The sequence below is a fragment of the Rhinopithecus bieti genome, unplaced genomic scaffold, assembly GCF_001698545.2.
Source record: "Rhinopithecus bieti isolate Rb0 unplaced genomic scaffold, ASM169854v2 scaffold_4666, whole genome shotgun sequence".
Classification (NCBI taxonomy): domain Eukaryota; kingdom Metazoa; phylum Chordata; class Mammalia; order Primates; family Cercopithecidae; genus Rhinopithecus; species Rhinopithecus bieti.
The window spans coordinates 881804-902363 of NW_016804530.1; the positions used below are offsets into that span (position 1 = coordinate 881804).

General features: G+C 46.3%; 1 protein-coding gene and 1 long non-coding RNA gene across 4 annotated transcripts in view; one reads left to right on the forward strand and one right to left on the reverse strand.

Annotated features, from left to right (window-relative positions):
• Nucleotides 1–11765, reverse strand: part of LOC108527614 (uncharacterized) — a 68386-nt gene extending 56621 nt beyond the window's left edge. Inside the window, exon 1 of the long non-coding RNA XR_001884860.1 lies at nt 11680–11765. This is a non-coding gene — a long non-coding RNA (uncharacterized LOC108527614). The remainder of the gene's footprint in view (nt 1–11679) is intronic.
• A 27-nt stretch (nt 11766–11792) lies between these two features.
• PIK3IP1 (phosphoinositide-3-kinase interacting protein 1) overlaps nt 11793–20560 on the forward strand; it is a 13830-nt gene continuing 5062 nt past the window's right edge. Inside the window, exons 1-6 of one of the 3 annotated variants that reach the window (XR_001884857.1) lie at nt 11793–12098; nt 13109–13225; nt 13321–13440; nt 14623–14823; nt 14925–15003; nt 15096–15708. Coding sequence is in view for 2 of the 3 variants with exons in the window: in XM_017868998.1 (XP_017724487.1) it covers nt 12029–12098; nt 13109–13225; nt 13321–13440; nt 14623–14823; nt 14925–15003 (587 nt within the window). In the remaining variant the exon portion in view is untranslated. The remainder of the gene's footprint in view (nt 12099–13108; nt 13226–13320; nt 13441–14622; nt 14824–14924; nt 15004–15095; nt 15709–20560) is intronic. The other 2 variants (XM_017868998.1, XM_017868999.1) reach the window with 2 other exon arrangements.

Genomic DNA, 20560 nt, shown 5'->3' on the forward strand with positions numbered 1-20560 from the left:
AGCTCTGTCCACTGACATCCAGCCTGAGGGAAAGAGGGAGACCCCGTCTCGAAAAAAAAAAAAAAAAGATTCCAAGAATGCTTCAAGGAGCTGACAAAAGCCTACGTCAGTTTTATAAGAGACTCTATAAAGCATTCTGGCTTTATACCCCATTTAACCCTGAGGCTGCTGAAAATCAGTATACAGTGAATACTTCATTTGTAAAGCAACATCATGGTAACATTCATGGTAACATCAAGCAGAGGCTGCAGGCATGAATACCACCTAGTCTATAAAAGTGGCCATCGAGGTGTATGTTAACTGTAACCAAGGAACAAAACTGGGAAAGAGCAAAAGAAAAAGAAAGACTAAGTGTAAAAAAAGAGAAATTAGCAATGTGAGAGGACGTGGACATGGATGTAGATATGAAAGAAGTCAAGTTAGGCAAAGATTCAAGAGCCGGACAAGGCTAGAGAGAGATTAATGTGCGAGATGCAAAAAGAGAGGACACTAGAAGGGTAAATGTTCAAAAAGGCAATAAAGGAAATGGCCAAGGCCACAAGACAAAGAGGCCATTGGCCAAGGGCTGTTGCACCTTGGAGGAACCAAATACTGATCTGATCAGACTGACAGGAGCTGAAGAATGTAAAGACTAGCGCAGACTACACACCTTCTCATTAGGCTCCCAGGAGCCCATGGTCCCATTACAAGTTAAAAGCAGCAAGATTCTGTGGTATCTGGATTCCAATTTCTCACTGAAGGCTAAGCCACTAAATAGAGTTACAAAGGGGGAGGGGCGGGGGGAGAATAACCCCTCCTCTAAGCAACTTAAACAGTAAAAAGAGCCATACTTTGTGAAAACTTGCTTATAGACTTTACAGAACTGTCCCGTACTGGAGGCTATCGGTACATGCTAGTGCTTGTTTGCTCATTTAAAATAAAATCAGGTTTCTGCCTATGGTCCTCCTCCAAGTCAGGTGCACCCCCACCAAACAAACTAGGTATTTGCCCTGTAAGATTTTGTTTGGTCAGCCACCCCCAAATCATAGGTCAAATTAAAGGTGACCTCCAGAAACTAAAGAAATTAACCTTAAGAAAGCAAATGCAGGTTTTAAAAATAGCCATACAAAGTGTTCATAATTAAATAAACAGAAATGCCTATAAGCCTGACACCCCTTTAAATCTAGTGACTCTGTTTAAAGTAAAATCTAATTTTTCTAGGACCCATATAGGATTGGTTCTATACGGTAACTTTGTCCACTCCCACTGCTGTTAAAGTTGCAGGTGTTGTGTCTTGGATCCACCACAGTCAGCTAACACCGGCAGCTCAGGACAAGTGGACCAGCCAACAGGACACAGATCATCCAACCTGGCTGATCCTGAGATGAGACCAAGCTGCTGCTGAGGACAACAGCCCTGTTCTGGTCACTCTGGAGGCTGACCAGTCTATGCACAGCTGAAGCTTGAGGAGACAACAAGCCCTGCTCTAGTCACACACCGGCAACTGACTAGTCTACGCATGGCCAAAGCTTGAGGACTCGTCAAGCAAGTAAATATAGTTAAAAATCTTAATAGTTTTCCTGCAATACTAACTGTTTTCCTATTGTTCTGTCGCTGTATTCAACCTTTTTCCCAGGTAAGGACCTCTTTTGTCCTTGCTGTACATTGTTTTGTTGTTGTTACCCCCATAACCATGCTAGAAGAAACACCTATATAAGGTGTCCCCACTGTACACTTACTACTTAGGAAACCCAGACCCGTCCAGCCCAGCAACAATTCCGAGTGTTACAGTCATTCTTTAAACATATAAAACAGAAGTTACCAGAACCTCTTCCTTTAGCAAAAACAGAAAAAGTCTATTTGCTCAGTTGGCTGAAAACACTGCTGGCAGCCTGGACGTTTCTACATGTTATGTTTATAAAAAGGCTAACATAAGAGACCAATGGCCTTGAGAAGCAAAAGAGTTAATGCCTCAAGATAACTTTACTTTAACTCTTTCCCCAAACAGATGCCCCAAGTTCAAGCACCTGGCTCTTAAAAACTTCTGTTATTAAAAAATACTGTGTTACTTGCTAAGGAAAAGCTTTTAAGACCCAGTGACAAAACTAATCTCCTTAGGACATGACAAAGTTGATACATGTGCCTGTACAAGTTTAACACAGGTTTGATTCTAGGTCTTCATTTAGAAAATAGTTTCCAGCTATAAAAATTTAAAACCCTCATTATAAGTATATTACTGGTAATAGAAAGTTGCTTGCTGCTCCCCTGTGTATTACACTTGTTCCTTCAAATGATAAAAGGTTTTGTAGCTACCATGGTTCATCAGAAAACTTCAGCACAAGTGTATTACAGAAAACACTATCGCTCTGTCTTGCAAAGAGACTCAGAAAGTAAAAATAAAAGTGAGAACTCCCACTAATTAGTGAAAATTCTCAAAGCGGGGGATAAGGAAGGAGACTACTACTACTCCTGCTGCCCTCCTCCCCACACCTTGCCCAGTTCACAAGACAGGAGGAAAGAGAGAAAGAAACGAAAGATAAATAGCCAGACAACCTTGGCACCACCACCCAGTCCTAGGAGTTAAAAAAAGTAATAATAACATCAACCCCGGACCTAAACTACTTGTGTTATCTGTAAATCTCCAGACACTGTGTGAAAAAAAAAAAAGCATTGTAAAACTTTTTGTCTGTTAGCTGATGCATGTAGGCCCCAGTCACGTTCTTCCCATGCTTGCTTCAAAAAGATTTATCATGACCCTTTCACGTGGACCCTTAAAGTTGTAGCCCTTTAAAAAGGCCAAGTATTTAATTTTTCAGGGAGCCCAGCTCTTAAGACCGAGTCTACCGACCTCCCGCCAATAAATAAACCTCTTCCCTTTCTTTAATCTCGTTGTCTGAGGGTTTTGTCTGCGGCTCGTCCTGCTACACAATGTGTGTTCCCAAATCACTCTCCCTTCTCACCTCCCTGGTATGGTTACTGACCAAGTTAGAATTAAGTTCAACCACTCAGAATGTCACAGGCGGTAGGTACCAAATCAGTGTACCTGAGTCCAATGTCAACCCTGTCCATAACCTTCCACCCAGCTAAACTTGAGGAATGTCGTTCTCATAGTCTCCCTTCATCATTGATTTATTCCCTTTCAATAATCCACCACATTTTTAGCCTCCTTCCTTACCATCAAAATCCCTCCTGACAAGGCAACCAATGGCCCTTCATTTTTTTCTTGTGCTAAAATCACGAATCTTTTAGCTTTTATTTCACTTGATCACCTTGGTAACATTTAACAATGCTGACCATTCCCTCCGCCCTGAACACTTTTTCTTAGCTTCTCTGACGTTATACTCTCCTGGTTGCAATCCAAGTCACCTCTTGGTGATGCCTTCTCGTCTTCCCCAAACTCTTTCCTCAGGTTTCTTTCTTTTTTTTTTTTTTTTGAGACAGAGTCTCGCTCGTCGCCCCAGGCTGGGAGTGCAGCGGCGCATCTTGGCTCACTGCAAGCTTCCGCATCCCCGGGTTTCACGCCATTCTCCCTGCCTCAGCCTCCCGAGAAGCTGGGACTACAGGCACCTGCCACCACGCCTGGCTAATTTTTTTGTATTTTTAGTAGAGACGGGGTTTCACCGTGTTCGCCAGGATGGTCTCGATCTCTTGACGTCGTGATCCGCCCGCCTTGGCCTCCCAAAGTGCTGGGATTACAGGCGTGAGCCACCGCGCCCGGCCACCTCAGGTTTCTTATCTCAGTGAATGATACCACCATCCCCTAAGCTCCTAAACCAGAAACCAAATTCCTTATTCTTCTTATTTGCACCTAACATTCCTTCAGTCATTGAATCCTGCTTATTCTTAGTTTGCTTCTCTTCACTGCCTACATTTTTCTCTTTTCTTTTCTTTCTTTCTTTTTTTTTTTTTTTATGAGACGGAGTCTTGCTCTGTTGCCCAGACTGGAGTGCAGTGGTGTGATCTCGGCTCACGGCAACCTCCGCCTCCCTGGTTCAAGCGATTCATCCATCTCAGCTTCCCGAGTAGCTGGGACTACAGGCGCATGCCACTAGGCCTGGCTAATTTTTGTATTTTTAGTAGAGACAGGATTTCACCACATTGGCCAGGTTGGTCTCAAACTCCTGACCTCATGATCCACCCACCTTGGCCTCCCAAAGTGCTGGGATTACAGACGTGAGCCACCACGCCCAGCCTCCACTGCCTACATTTTAAAAGCACTTAACCATGTGCTAGGGAGGTGTGTTCTAAGTTATTTAATCCTCGCAACAAGACTATAAAGTAAATTTTATCATCTCCAATTTTCAGATTAGGTAACAGAGGCAAAGAGTGGTTAAATAACTTGCATAAGGTCACATAACTACTAAGTGGCAGAGCAGGATTCAAACCCAGGTGGCCTGACTCAATTCTGGGTCCAGGTCACAGGTCACTATTCTATCTCACTGAAATCTCTGCAACAGCCTCCTTGGTTTCCAGCTTTCCATCATGGCTTCCCTATAGCCACAGTGATCTTTGTTAAAACATAAGTCTGACTCTTGCTACTCTTTTGCATGAAATTCTTTACTGGCTCTTTATTACCTTCAGAATAAAGTCTACATTCAGTCTGACATTCAGGGACCTCCATAACCTAGCCAGAAAGTGTTTACTTCTTTGGCTTCATGTTTTTGGGTTCTGGCCCCATTTTAACCATGACCCTAAAAGCTCCACTAGCACAATGATAGCCTACACTTCCAGGTTTCTGCATTGTTTGATGTGCCAAGAACACTCTTTCCCACCTTCACATTTGACTTTTTCTGATGAGCCTTTTCTGACCTCCTAAGACTAGGGTGTATGCCTCTCCTGTGAGCTCCCACAGCCCCCAGTTCTAATTCTTACTGTAGCATTTATTTCACTGTGTTATTGCCCATCTACTAATATTAATATCTGCTTTATGACAAGATTGCGAGCTTCCTGAGAATGGGAACTGTGTAGGATTCACTGTTGTATCCTCAGTATTCACTGCTGCCTACCTGGTGCATGGTAGGCAATATTCATTTAATGAATCAAACTTTATTGTCTATATCACACTCTTTAACACTTACTCATATAATGCCCTATATTGATTTTATTTTCATGTGTGTTAGCCTGATCTTTAAAACCAGAATGTTAGGCCAGGTGCGGTGGCTCAAGCCTGTAATCCCAGCACTTTGGGAGGCCGAGACGGGCGGATCACGAGGTCAGGAGATAGAGACCATCCTGGCTAACACAGTGAAACCCCGTCTCTGCTAAAAAATACAAAAAAATTAGCCGGGTGAGGTGGCGGGTGCCTGTAGTCCCAGCTACTTGGGAGGCTGAGGTAGGAGAATGGCATAAACCCGGAAGGCGGAGCTTGCAGTGAGCTGAGATCCAGCCACTGCACTCCAGCCTGGGCGACAGAGGGAGACTCCGTCTCAAAAAAAAATAAAAATAAAAAATAAAACCAGAATGTCGGGCCGGCCGCGGTGGCTCAAGCCTGTAATCCCAGCACTTTGGGAGGCCGAGATGGGCGGATCACGAGGTCAGGAGATCGAGACCATCCTGGCTAACACGGTGAAACCCCGTCTCTACTAAAAAATACAAAAAAAACTAGCCAGGCGAGGTGGCGGGCGCCTGTAGTCCCAGCTACTCAGGAGGCTGAGGCAGGAGAATGGCGTAAACCCGGGAGGCGGCGCTTGCAGTGAGCTGAGATCTGGCCACTGCACTCCAGCCTGGGTGACACAGCCAGACTCCGTCTCAAAAAAAATAAAAAAATAAAACCAGAATGTTGGTTTCTTGAAAGATGGCAAATATACCTAGTACTTCTTTTATATATTTATTTACTCTTAGGCTGGGTGCAGTGGCTCACACCTATAATCCCCACATTTTGGGAGGCTGAGGCAGGAGGATCACTTGAGTCCAGGAGTTTGGGTCATCCTGCATATAGTGAGACCGTATCTCTATAAAAAATAAGCAAAATTAGCTGGGCATGGTGGCATGCACCTGTGGTCCCAGCTACTCAGGAGAGCTGAGATGGGAGATTGCTTGAGCTCCAGAGGTTGAGGCTGCAGTAAGCCATGATCATGCCACTCCAGCCTGGGTGACAGAGCAAGATCCTGTCTCATAAAATAAAAAAGTATCTTTAGAGATGGGGTCTCACTCTGTCACCCAGGATGGAGTGCAGTGTCATGATTATAGCTCACTGCAGCCTCGAACTCTTGGACTCAAGAGATCCTCCCACCTTAGCCTCCCAAGTAGCTGGGACTACAGGTCTGTGCTGCCATACCCAGCTAACAGTTTTATTTGTAGAGATGGGGGGGTCTCATTATGTTGCCTAGGCTGGTCTTGAACTTCTGGCCTTAAGCAATACTCCTGCCTCAGCCTCCCAAAATGTTGGAATTATAGGCAAGACCCACCATGCCTGGCCTATACCTAGTACAAGTTAGGGGGTACTCACAAAACTTCCTGATAACGATTTATTCAGGCATCAATGAATGTCAACAATCCAATGATTCTGGTAATATTTCCCTCTCTCCCTCCCTCCATATGAGGAAACTGAGTCATAGTTTAGTAGCTTGCCTAAGATGACACAGCTAGGAAGCAAAAGAGCTGGGATTTGAATCCTGATGTTGGTGCCTGTATTCTTAACCACTATGATAACAGGCTAAGAAAACTAAAATTACAGACGCTAAGTAACTTACCTAAGATCTTTTTAAACATTTAGAAAGTTTTTTTTTTTCCTTTGTTAGTAGGCAAGGAACTAAGATCATAGTGCAGTGCTAAGACTAGAACCCAAGTATTTCAAAGGCTATGCTTGGCCAGGCATGGTGGCTCACGCCTGTAATCCCAGCACTTTGGGAGGCTGAGGCGGGGGGATCATGAGGTCAGGAGTTCAAGATCAGCCTGACCAACATGGTGAAACCCCATCCCTACTAAAAATACAAAAAATAGCTAGGTGTGGTGGCGGGCGCCTGTAATCCCAGCTACTCGGGAGGCTAAGGCAGAAGAATCTTGCTTGAACCCGGGAGGCAGGGGTTGCAGTAAGCCGAAATCACACCATTGCACTCCAGTCTGGGTGACAGAGTGAGACTCTGTCTTAAAACAAAACAAAACAAAACCCAAAGCCTATACTCATACATTATTTGGTATACCGCTTCTCCTACTTTAAAAGTCAGTACTGCCAGGCGTGGTGGCTCAAGCCTGTAATCCCAGCACTTTGGGAGGCCGAGACGGGTGGATCACGAGGTCAGGAGATCGAGACCATCCTGGCTAACACGGTGAAACCCCGTCTCTACTAAAACTACAAAAAACTAGCCGGGCGACGTGGTGGCGCCTGTAGTCCCAGCTACCCGGGAGGCTGAGACAGGAGAATGGTGTGAACCCGGGAGGCGGAGCTTGCAGTGAGCTGAGATCCGGCCACAGCACTCCAGCCTGGGTGACAGAGCGAGACTCCGTCTCAAAAAAAAAAAAAAAAAAAAGTCAGTACTAAGCTCACACTGGGTGTTAATACATTTTAAAACTGCAAATCTAGTTTACTGAAATTGGAGAATATCAGATTCCCTTCCAAGAGAGACAGAGTTGTAGCTTAGTGGGTGAATTCACCTTTTATATTGACAGTCTAGTCTTACGAACCAATTAAGTTTGTAGTTTCTGCATTCCTCCTGTGACACTGAAGACTGTTTTCATCAATGTGAAAACCATGTTATCTCAGCCTAAATCAAAATCCACTCTCATTCAATAATTCATTCTTCCTTTTATTTCTCAACATCAGTGACATGTTCCCAAGTTCTCTGCCTTTATGGCTCCTTAGTTCCCAGTGTGGAATGTCTTATTTCTGAAAGTAACCTGTGATTGACAAGCCTTCTTGGCTATTCTGTAGTTTACCCTAAAAAAAAAAAATCTGTTCTCTCTGTCGGCTCATTAGACTGCTTTTCCTTACATGGTACTCTGCTTTTCATTTCAAGCATTTATTAAAACTAAATTATGTACTAAGCATAGACAAAATGGATATAACCGAACTCATTGAAGGCACTTTCAAAGAAACAGCCTTGGTGTTTAGATATTTTGACTAGAATAGTATTTCCCTAACAAGCTGCATAAAACCACCCCTGTTCAGTTTGTAATTATACACCAAAATATCGAGCACAATCTCAGTAGCTACTTCTACAGCACATCATATAAAGTGAATTGCTGGAGCCAACTCATTAGATCTTACTCCAAAGATTTTTACCAACACCTTGGCCCTCTTTTGCTGACAAAAAGCATTCTTAAGCCTTTTAACAGCTTTATGATTTCCTTATTAGAGCTCACCCACTAACATACACTGTTAACAAAATGAACTGCCCATCCTTCTTGGGAAATACTCTGGAGAATATTTCCTGATTTCATAGCACAGCTTTGTCTCTGGATTAGTACGAAATTGAGAATCAAACATCCCTGGAATATTTTGTAAAACATGAGCATTATTATGTTTCACAATGTTGTCTTCAAGGATATAAATAATTCAAAATTTAAGTATTTGAGTAGTACTGTATCATATTATTATTGCTGTGATATTTTCAGAAGAAATCTGAAGTCTGGAGTAAGTCTGGAGTAACTACGGGCCATAAAATATGGCCATCTTGCCCCAATAAATGGAGCAAAGTTCAAATCTGGATCATCAGAAAAAGACAACAGGTACATTTCTAAACCAAATCTGATTGTCTTGAGGAAGGAAGGTACTGAAACTGTTAGAGTACATCTCTGAAGGACTGAGAATCAAGTCCTTCATTCCCCTGCCCCCCCAAAAATCCAATCAATCATGCTGATAAATGTCTTAGTTACAGAGGAGAAAAAAATAGAGATGACTAAGCTGAAAAAAATCTCCTTCTGGCTTTGTATCTTTTCTGGGCAGTGCTGTTCCTGATAAGACACATTACACAAAATACGGTTTTGCTGAATATCAAGGTAAGTTAGGGAAAACGGTAGTTTTTTGAATAGGAAAAATTAGATGACAACAGCAACAGGTAAAGAAGCCTTGGGCTTCTGAGGTAGAAATACTGGCATCCCTCCGTAGGCATGGTAGATAATCTGAAAATAGCACAAGTGCTGGCCTGTTATAGCCTGTCTCTACCGTAAACAGAGGTAAAAATATTACAATCTAGCAAAAGTAGCCCTTCAAAATCTAAGGAGGAGCATTTCATCAGATATCAATAAATGAGCCCTGGCTGCATACAAAGGCAATACATTAGGTGCTGAGTGATCGACTTCAAAGAACCTCCTGCTATTCTGAAATTTAAAACTGTACTTTCATTTCCTCAAGCCTGTATTTTATGTAATGAAACAAAACGCACATCATATATCTCTTGCAGCAGTGTAAGAGTAAACATAGGACCCCTCCCACCAAAAATTGTGCAAAGAGCCCTTCCCCTTCAGCCTTTTGCTACAGAAATATCCTACTGCTTCCCTAAAAATAGTATATGCTTTCTTTAGCAAGTGGAATATCACCCTGTTACTCTCTCCCTTACTCTGCTTCACTTTTTTTTGCATAATGCTTAAGATTACCTGATATTTTACATATTTATCATGTCTCTCCCAATTAGAATATAAGCTTCATGAGGGCAGAAATTTCAAATATTTTGTTCACAGATGTATTCCCAGTATCTAGAACTGTATTTAGCATGTAGCAGATTCTCAAAAATATTTGTAAAATTAATAAAATTTTAAAATCCCTATTATATTGGAATTGTTAAATTAAAAACAAATTTTAAGACAGGGTCTCTCTTTGTTGGCCAAGCTGGAGTGCAGTGGCATGATCACAGCTCACTGCAGCCTCCAACTCCTGAGCTCAAATAATCCTCCCACCTCAACCTCCTGAGTAGGTGGGACTACAGGTGAGTGCCACCACACCTGGCTATTTTTTTTTTTTTTGTAGAGATGAGGGTCTCGCTATGTTGCCCAGGCTGGTCTCAAACTCCTGGGCTCAAGGGATCCTCCCACCTTGGCCTCCCAAGTGCTGGGATTTATAGGTGTGAGCCATTATGTCTGGCCAAATTTTAAAATTTTGCCATATCTGTGTATGCAGATGTGTAAATAAATTTACAGACTCTAGGGTGTAATTCACAGTGTAGAACAAGTCAAGAGGCAGAGGATCCGAAACTTGGGTGGGGAGATAGGAGAGTGATTGCAAAAACAAAACAATGCATCTTATTAAATGGACGGAAGGGATCACACATTATCAGCAAACTATTTTAAAGAGTGAATTAAATTTATCTCTCTATCCTTTCTATGATTGTAGTGAATTCAAATTCACCTCAGATTAGTTGAATTGACATTAGCTTTCTTCTCTGATAAAGCTTTTAAAATTTATTTAGTAAAGTGGCCAGGCACAGTGGCTCACAACTGTTATCCCAGCACTTTGACAGGCCGAGGTGGGTGGATCACCTGAGGTCAGGAGTTTGAGACCAGACTGGCCAACATGGTGAAACCCCATCTCTACTAAAAAAATTAAAAAAAAAATTAGCCAGGCGTGGTGGCGCACACTTTTAATCCCAGCTACTTGGGAGGCTGAGGCAGGATAATTGCTTGAACCTGGGAGGTGGAGGTTGCAGTAAGCAGAAATGGTGCCACTGCACTGCACTCCAGCCTGAGAGACAGAGATTCCGCCTCAAAAAAAAAAAAAAAAAAAATTGGAAAGTTGTTTTCCTCCTTATATTACTGCCTGCAAGATCGAAACAGAGTTTCCCATTTCTATTTTGGGATCTGACTGAGTCACAAGGTAGTCTTGGCAAATCACTCTGCTCTATCTCTCAGTTTCCTAAGGCTGCCTGGGAACTTGAACTGTCAGCCAAACAGGAAGGGCCCTTCCGCCTAACTCCAAAAGGCCTAAATCAAATGGATATGCTGAGATTTAATGATGAATATAAATTACAGCAAATGGATTCCCTATAGGGTGAGGGGGAAAAAAAGCAAACATTTTACTTAACTTCCTCTATACAATTCGGGGCTGGCAGAAAAGGTAGACTATTACAATGTAGCTGAGCAAATTTTTCCATGTTTGCATAACATGTGTTTTCAACTAAAGATACTCCTTCTATATTCCTACTATATACAACACCCCAAAAAACCTCAAATATAAGTAAAGCAATGTGACAGATTTGACGCTGGCCAAGTTACACTGTTTTGTTTTGTTTTGTTTTGTTTTAGTGTCAGTGTTCATAAAGGCCCTTTTGTTTTCAAGGATGGGTATAAAGTGTTACTTGGCCGGGCACGGTGGCTCACACCTGTAATCCCAACACTTTGGGAGGCCGAGGCGGGCGGATCACGAGGTCAGGAGTTCAAGACCAGTCTGGACAACATAATGAAACTCCGTCTCTACTAAAAATACAAAAAATTAGCTGGGTGTGGTGGTGTGCACCTGTAATCCCAACTACTCGGGAGGCTGAGACAGGAGAATTGCGAGAACCCGGCAGTTGGAGGTTGCAGTGAGCCGAGATTGCACCATTGCACTCCAACCCCGGGCGACAGTGTAAGACTCTGTCTCAAAAAGAAAAAAAAAAAAAAACAAAAAAAGTGTTACTCCACTCCCCACCAGATACTCTTATTTTTGCCCCCTATGAGATCATGAATTCCTCCTGGGTGCACAACTCCCTAAAGTGCTCTGTGTTTTACTGCTTATAATTTCCCACATCCCATGATGCCCCTTGATAGAATTATTTTTTCTGTACTCACACAAATGGAAACAGAAGAGATGAAAAACCCTGGGGATGCGGCCTCGCAGGTCTCAAACTGCTAAGCACAACCTGCTTATCTCTTGGCTGAGTTCCTTTCTTGGCTCAGAGTCAGATTTTGCATGATCTAGGAGGCTTAGGACCCAGGGGGCGCCTTTCAGCTGAAAAACAGCTCGCGCTGCAGCAAGCTAGCTGGGAAGCTCCCAGTTCTAAAGAGAGGCTGTTTACCAGAAGAGCATAACAAGGGCAGGTCTGACTGCAAGGCTGGGACCGGGAAGGCAGAGCCGCCGCAAAGGGGGCCCCAGTTAAACACTGGTCGTTCAGTCACCTGCAAGACGAAGGAGGCAAGGATGCCGTTGGACTGGGTACAAGCATTCCTCGTCAGCAACATGCTCTTAGCAGAAGCCTACGGATCTGGAGGTGAGATTACAATCTTTCCTTTCCGCAGCAACTTCATGAAACAGAAAGGGTAAAGTCCCCCAAACAGGGCCAGGATGACAGGAAACGAAGCGTTTAGCTGGTTTCTGTTGTCCTGTGAAAGCTTTTCCACCCCTCCTTTCCTTGTCAGGGGCTTGCAGCTCCATCTTTGCCATTAAGAACAAAGGCAAGAAGCCACTTTCTCTTTGCCTTTCCTTGCTCATGAGTGGATGGAGCTTGGGGGTTCATCTCCCCTACTCCCCAAGTCCTGTTCTTTCTAAGACCTTTGCATGGTGTGGTCCTCCTTCCCAGCCTCCTCCTGTGGTTCTCCTGCAGAGGGGAGTGGGAGCTTGGAGTCTCATCCAGTCCGCGATGAGGCCGGTTTCCTCCGTTTGAGTCTGTCTTGAATCTTTTGCCTGACGGAGTCAAGGCTCCTGGAGAATTCTCCTGGGAGAGAGTATTGCCTGTTAAACGGGCAGTAGGTGGCCGTATCCGTGGAGGAAAAAACACCGGAGTTTATGTAACGGACCATTACAACACAGGGATAAATGTTACGTCTGGACGCCCACCGTCCCAAAACTCCCATCTCCTCAAAGGGACCCTAAGCCAGGCCTCCTTCTCTCCATCTCCTCCTCCAAAGTGGTCACAAGTTCAAGAGTAACAACCCTTTACACTTCTGCAGCGCTTTCCGGGTTTCAAAAATAAATAAATAAAACCTAACAGTCTCTGAACGTTGACTAAGAGCCAGGCACAGGCTAGGGGCTTCACAGGCGCTTTCTTTTCCGTCTCTTTCGGGCCGCACAGCAACCCTCTGAGGTGTGTGTAGGGTTGTGGGGAGGGGACGGAGGGCCTGGGGGTGTTGCCAGGAGAGGAGAGGGAGGCCCAGCAGGGCCCGGGGTCCCCTAGCCAGGCTGGGACTCGGCCCGGGTGGTCCCGGCTCCCCTGCCCGCCACGCTGGGCGTCTTCCCTTCGCTGCCCGCTACTCTGTGGCCGGGGGCTTCTCTTCCTCACAGGCTGTTTCTGGGACAACGGCCACCTGTACCGGGAGGACCAGACCTCCCCCGCGCCGGGCCTCCGCTGCCTCAACTGGCTGGACGCGCAGAGCGGGCTGGCCTCGGCCCCCGTGTCAGGTAAGTGTCCTCCGGGAGATGGCTCCGGGGCTGGTGGGCGGCAGCCGCGGTCCAGGTCCCAGACCCAGCACACATTTCCTTCTCTTCCCTCTTAGGCGCCGGCAATCACAGTTACTGCCGAAACCCGGACGAGGACCCGCGCGGGCCCTGGTGCTACGTCAGTGGCGCGGCCGGCGTCCCTGAGAAACGGCCTTGCCAGGACCTGAGATGTCCAGGTACCTACCCGGGACCCCGGGAATCCCAGCTCCTGGGACTGACTGGGAGCGGCGGACAACCGCCGCGCACGTGCGGCCGCGCGATGCCGGCCGGCCCCGCTCCGCCTCCGCGCCGTCCGATTGGCCAGGGCTGTCTCCAGGCCGCGGGGCTCAAAGCCCATTGGCCACCACCTCCACTCGTATGAGCTCATCCGCCGCGAGCGCTTGTAAACAACTGCGCGGGGCGAGGCTAGGTTTTTCCGCCGTGCGCCCCGAGGAGTGGCTTTTGGACCTTCAGCGTTTATTGACCGTTTGCCGAGCGTCTGCAGTGCGCTATATCCACACTGCTCACAACCCCCGCTCCCCAACCTCCCCCGACACACATCGCGGGAAGAAGCCGTTTGGGAAGAAGCCGTTTGGGGGATCTGAGCCTCAGAGAAGTTAAGCGATTGACCAAAGGCAATGGCAGGGGACAGATTTGAATTCACATTTCTTACATTCCAGAGCGTAGGCTTTTTGCTCCCAAAGCAGCAAGACAGTTTTCTAGAATTAAATGGGGTAATCAAAGTAAAGCTTTTTTTTTTTTTTTTTTTTTTTTTTTTGAGTCGGAGTCTCGTTCTGTCACCCAGGCTAGAGTGCAGTGGCGCGATTTTGGCTCACTGCAACTTCCGCCTCCGGCGTTGCAGTGATTCTCCTGCCTCAGCCTCCTGAGTAGCTGGGATAACAGGCGTGCACCACGACGCCCAGCTAATTTTTATATTTTTTGTAGAGACGGGGTTTCACCATGTTGCTGCACAAAGTAAAGCATCTCACCTAAGGATTGGCACAGAGCATGCGCTTAGATGTGAGCTGCTCAAAGGAAGCATGGGTTGTTTCCTGGAGTGGAGGTGGGGGGAGTCCCCTGCAGAAGACGGCAACCAAGAGGGGCCTTGAGAAATAGCAAGGATTTGTACAGATAAAGACGTGGGATGCAGGAGAGAGGCCCTTCCCTACGGCCTTCCCCTTTCATTTGCCTTGTCCCCGAGATGGTTCAGTCCTCTCAGGCCTGATCTTGCTTCTGGGGCAGAGTTTCACTTTGGGTTATGTGTGGGGGGACGTTCTTAAGTGACCCACCTACATCTCCCCTAACACTCGGACCAGGTTCAGCTGTGGAATTCACTCAGGGCAGTCCCTGATGAGAGCTGTTTCCCACCTCATCTCCAGAGACCACCTCCCAGGCCGTGCCAACCTCCACGACAGAAATCGAGGAAGCGTCTGAAGGGCCAGGTGTAGATGAGATGCAGGTGTTCGCTCCTGCCAACACCCTGCCCGCAGGGAGTGAGGCGGCCGCTGTGCAGCCAGTGATTGGGATCAGCCAGCGGGTGCGGATGAACTCCAAGGAGAAAAAGGACCTGGGAACTCTGGGTATGACGGTCCCCCACCCCTGCCCTTGTTGGGATTCATCAAGAGATGTCATTTGCTGATTGGGGTGTGGCTAATGGGACCTTGTGTCCTGTCCTTGGCAGGCTACGTGCTGGGCATTACTATGATGGTGATCATCATTGCTATCGGAGCTGGCATCATCTTGGGCTACTCCTACAAGAGGTCAGTGGCTTCTCTTCTGGGCCCTCTTGAGAGGAGGAGGGGAGGAAGGTACACAAAGTCAAATCAAACTTTGTGGCTTTCTTTCCCAAAAGGAAGCAAGATGTTGAAAATCAGCTCAAGATGTAGAGACTTGGTCCTAGTCTTTATCCGCTGACCTTGGACAAACCCTTTCCTTTGGTGCCTTTACACCTCACTTAAAAGCCTTGTGAGGTATCTTCTTGTTCCCCATTTTACAAACGAAGAAGCCTCTGTCAGAGACTTGCTCAAAGTCACACTGCCTGGGAGTGGCAGAACCTGGATTCAGACCCAGCTGTTTTGATAGAAAATTCCCTGCTGTCTGATCCAACATGCCTGGCATTGAAGTGAGTGGCACTGCAGAAATCAGGCTGGACACTGATTGCAGGGACCTTAAGACCGAATTCTTTCTGTGAGTTATAAAATTCTGCTACTAGAAAAGGTTTCCAGCCACTGTTTTTGCAGTTGGGGCTTAAATTTCCTGAGCTATAAGCAGTGGGATCTCCTCTGCTAGGGAAGAAAAAAGTGAGATGGAGAACAGAAAGTCTGTTTGCCACTCTTCACCACATGTGAGAAAGCCAAAGAGGCGACCTATGAAACTCAAGGACATGACCTGTGGCTGGGGCAGCAGGAGAAGAATGCTTATTTGAAAGGTCCCACGAGATGCCCAACAGTGACTGGTGCATGATGGTAAGCCAGACTGGCATTCATCTTTACATCACTGGCTGATTCTGGAAAATTAGTTGCTATTCTTGGGCAAAATCAGGGTATTTGACTTCTAGCCCTGGGTGTCTGTAATATTCTCCTCTGTGGTCTGAGAAATCTTCCTGTGAGGAAAGTGACACAGTAGCCTGCATTTCCTTCCTCCCTCTCTCCCTCCCTCCCTTCCTTCCTTCCTTCTGTCCATCTGTCTCCTTTCTTTCCTTCTTTTGATTTTTTTTTGTTTTTTCAGGGTCTCGCTCTATTGCCTAGGCTTGAGTGCAGTGGTGTGATCATGGCTCACTGCAGCCTCAACCTCCCAGGGCTCAAGTGATTAACCCCACCCACCCCCACCGAGTAGCTGGGACTACAGGTATGTCCCACCATGCCTGGCTGATTTTTAAATTTTTTTGTAGAGACAGGGTCTCACTATGTTGCCCAGGCTAGTCTCGAACTCCTGGGCTCAAGCAATCCTCCTACCTCAGCCTCCCAAAGTGTATAGGCATGAACCACCATACCTGGCATGCAGCCTGCATTTCCAGTGGTGAGGGCCATGTCTGAGCCCATAGCCTCAGTGGATCACCCAGCAGGGCATCTTTAGAGGCCTTGTAGTCAACCTCCTCATTACAGATGAAAAAGGGGAAGTTTGGGTATAATAATAACAGCAGTAGCAAACGTGCCATATGCCAGACCCTGCTTCAAGCACATGCTTTAACTCAATTCTCATAATCACCTTTATGAGGTAAATGTTATTGTCTCCAGTTTACAGATGAGGAAACTGAGGCAAGAGGGGATTATATACCTTACCTGAGGTTACACACCTAGCATTTGGTGGAGAGAAGTCCTCTAACTAGCTATCTCTGTGACCCTGGGCAAATTGATTCAATTTCCTACTCCACATCATTGTGTGAAGCTAAGGCTTGTGACTACTTAGCTCAGGGTGTGGTATATAGTAAGTGGTCAGTAGATGATAGCTATTTTTCTTTTCTATGAAATGTGTGGCTGGGCATGGTGGCTCATGCCTGCAATCCCAGCACTTTGGGAGGCTGAGGCGGGCGGATCATGAGGTCAGGAGTTCGAGACCAGCCTGGCCAACATAGTGAAACCCCATCTCTACTAAAAATACAAAAAACTAGCCAGGCATGGTGGCGGGCACCTGTAATCCCAGCTACTTGGGAGGCTGAGGCAGAAGAATCGCTTGAACCTGGGAGGCGGAGGTTGCAGTGAGCTGAGATTGTGCCACTGCACTCCAGCCTGGGTGACAGAGCGAGACTCCATCTCAAAATAAATAAATAAATAAATAAATGTGGGTAATGGGCCAGGCGCAGTGGCTCACACCTGTAATCCTAGCACTTTGGGAGGCTGAGGCGGGTGGATCGCTTGAGCCCAAGAGTTCAAGAACAGCATGGGCAACATGACAAAATCCTGTACAAAAAGATACAAAAATTAGCCAGGCATGGTGGTGGGCGCCTGTAGTCCTAGTTACTAAGGAGGCTGAGGTGGGAGGATCACCTGAGCCTGGGAGGTCAAGGCTGCGGTGAGCCGTGATTGTGCCACTGCACTCCAGCTTGGGTGACAGAGTGAGATCCTGTCTCAAAAAAAAAAAAAAAAAAAAAAAAAAGTGGGTAATGGACTAGTGCTGTCTGATTTCTTGTGATGCAGGAAGCAGAGGTCCAGAGAGGGAAAGCATTGACTTGAGAGGACATCCTGACTCCCAGTCTGAGGTTGTTTCCCACAATGGGATAGTTGACATGGCAGGTCCAGTGACACCTGCTTATTCATTTTAGAGTTAATGATGTTGTGGCCCTGGCCTTACAATTCATAAGCAGACCTAAGCCACACTGGCTGAGTTTAGTCCTTGAAAGATTTCCTTTTGCCCCAGCCACTCGACAGCATTTGGCTGTCCTGCAATCCTGTGAGTTTCCAGGCCTTCCAGGTGCTTGAACTGACTAAACATTCTTAATTCTGAGCTCAGTTCTGGTGCCCACTGAAAGTCTTTTTCTTCTAGATTTGTTCCTCTAGGCTGTCACGAGACTGCCCTAAGGCCTAAACTTTATTTTCCTATAAACTCAGGGCAGGGCATCCAGTCACCAGACTCCCTGTCACTAACGACCAGATCACCCCTTTCCTCAGCAGAACTGCTCTCAGAACAGACTGTACAACAGGAAACCGCATGTGGGCTAAAAACAAACTTGCAGCCTCCATTTCTTCCTAAAGTCAGAGAGCAGAGTGTCCTGAAAAGAGCTGTAGGGTTCAGGTGTCCTCTGAGCCTTGGTATCTTGTCTGTTAAATGGGGATACATCCCCCCTCCACACCCACCCATCTAAGATTATTATAAGTATTAAATGTAAACAGAAACAATAGCATACCAATCAGGTAATAATCACAATAGCAGCCAACATTTATTTCATGCTTTCTTAATAAGTAAGGCCCTACTGTATTATCTTTTTTTCTTCCCTGATTATCTTTTTTCTTTTTCTTTTTTTTTGAGACAGAGTCTTGCTCTGTCGGCTCACTGCAACCTCTGCCTCCTGGGTTCAAATGATTCTCCTGGCTCAGCCTACCAACTAGCTGGGATTAGAGGCACCCGCCACCATGCCCTGCTAATTTTTGTATTTGTAGTAGAGATGGGTTTCACCATGTTGGCCAGGCTGGTCTCAAACTTCTAACCTCAGGCAATCCACCCGCCTCGGCCTCCCAAAGTGCTGGGATTATAGGCATGAGCCACTGCAGCCAGCCTCCTGATTATCTATCTTGACTAAGCCTCACAACCACACTAGGAGCACTGTTACATCATTTCACAGTGAGAAGCTGAGACCTAACAGAGTTAAGTACAATGGCCAGGCTACGCAGCTAGTAACGTATGTCTGAGGATTATCAGTATCTCCAACACGTCCAGTGAGGCCCAGTAGCCTCATGTAAATTTGCTTTGAATCGCAAAGGACGGTAGGAAAAATAGAAACTTAAAAAATAAGGCTGGGTTTAAAGTCAGAAGAAACAAGATCTAGTTCTGGAACTTTCATGTATTCTGGATGTTACACTGGACAAGTTATTTACCTTCTCCGGACTTCAGTTTCTTCATCTGTACTGTAAGGGGGTTCGATATGATGATCCTTCCAACTCTATTTCCTAAAAAGACAGTATTGCTGGTGGTAAGACTGGGTTCAAATTCCAGCTCTGCCATTTGCTTAAAGAGTGTAACTTCTCTGCATCTGCCTTCCTATCTATGAAACAGGTCAAAATAGATACCACATAGATTGTGAGGATGAAATTGGATAGTATAGTTTAGGCATACAATTGGTGTTCCATAACCTGGGAGAGGAAGTTGGAGGCAGCATACAGTAGGGCCTTACTTATTAAAGCAGGAAATAAATGTTGGCTGCTCTTACGATTATTACCTGTAGCTGCCTTGGGAACTTTTCTTGAGCAGCAGTGTGGCACAACACTGCTTCTGACTGGGAAAATAGCAGCTCAGAGTAATAACTGAAGAAGACCCATGTAGTGTGAATGAGGTCTGTGGTGCTTCCATACTCTGGGAGAGGAAGTTGGAGACAGGCAGCAGCTTCATCTACACCTGCTCTCTCTGGCCAGCTGAGCTCCCAGTCCCACCCTGGCCTTGGAGCAAGCAGTCAGGGTAGGTACTCTTAAGCCTTGAGCTCTGCCAAAGGCCATGAGGCTTGCCTAATGGGACGGAGCTTTTCCTTGGCTGGGAAGGGTGGGCAGGCACCAGGCTTCCTCTTAGGGGAGGAAGGGCTGTAAATGGGAGTGGGTGGGAGCTCAGCCTGGCTGGGTCTTTGTCCTGGTAGTCTAGGCCACGAGGTTCAAACAGCCAGTCTGTGACTAAGGAGCTAAGTGTAGTGTCTGCGCTAGCTTCAGGGGGAGGTCTTATTTAAGAAGGGGAGGGAAAAACTGTAGGTCAACCCCACTCCACCCTCTTAGGAGAGGAGCTAAGTCAGTGAATAAGTCTTTTGTTCTTGGCTGCCACACAACACCCTGGCTATACCATCCCCTACCCCTAAGCAGTGAGAAGGGGCTAGGCTGCCTGATGGTCAGTGTAGTGGGTCTAGTGGCCTCTCAAAGGTCTCCCAAGGGAGCTGGGAGCAGTCACTGCACTTCCAGGACTCACAGGCACTGTTAACAGCAGGCACATAGGATTGAGTGTGCTTCCGGGCTTCTAAATGGTAAGACTAATCCAGACCAGTCCCAGCATCTGCTTCCTTTACCCTTGACTGCTCTTCCAGCCCTGCTCTGCCCCATTAATACAAATTGATTTTTTTTCCCTTAAGACTTATATATGATGCAGCCTGGCCATTATCAGCAGCTCAGCTGGCCACAGGTAAAGGAAGTTGCTGAGGAAAGCAGGGTGCCAAAGTTAAACTCAAAAGCCTCAGTTTCTTCATCTATAAAAGGGGGATTAGGCTGGGTGCGATGGCTCACGCCTATAATCCCAGCACTTTGGGAGGCCGAGGCAGGTGGATCAACTGAGATCGGGAGTTCGAGATCAGTCTGACCAACATGGAGAAACCCCATCTCTACTAAAAATACAAAATAAGCTGGGCGTGGTGGTGCATGTCTGTATTCCCAGCTACTCAGGAGGCTGAGGCAGGAGAATCGCTTGAACCCGGGAGGTGGAGGTTGCGGTGAGCCGAGATCACGCCATTGCACTCCAGCCTGGGCAACAAGAGGGAAACTCTGCCTCAAAAAAAAAAAAGGAGGGGGGTATTATAGCTGGGCATGGTGGTTCATGCCTTGAGAGGCGGGAGGATCACTTAAGGCCAGGAGTTTGAGATCAGTCCTGGCAACATGGCAGGACTGATCAGAAAAAAAAAAAAAAAAAAAAAAA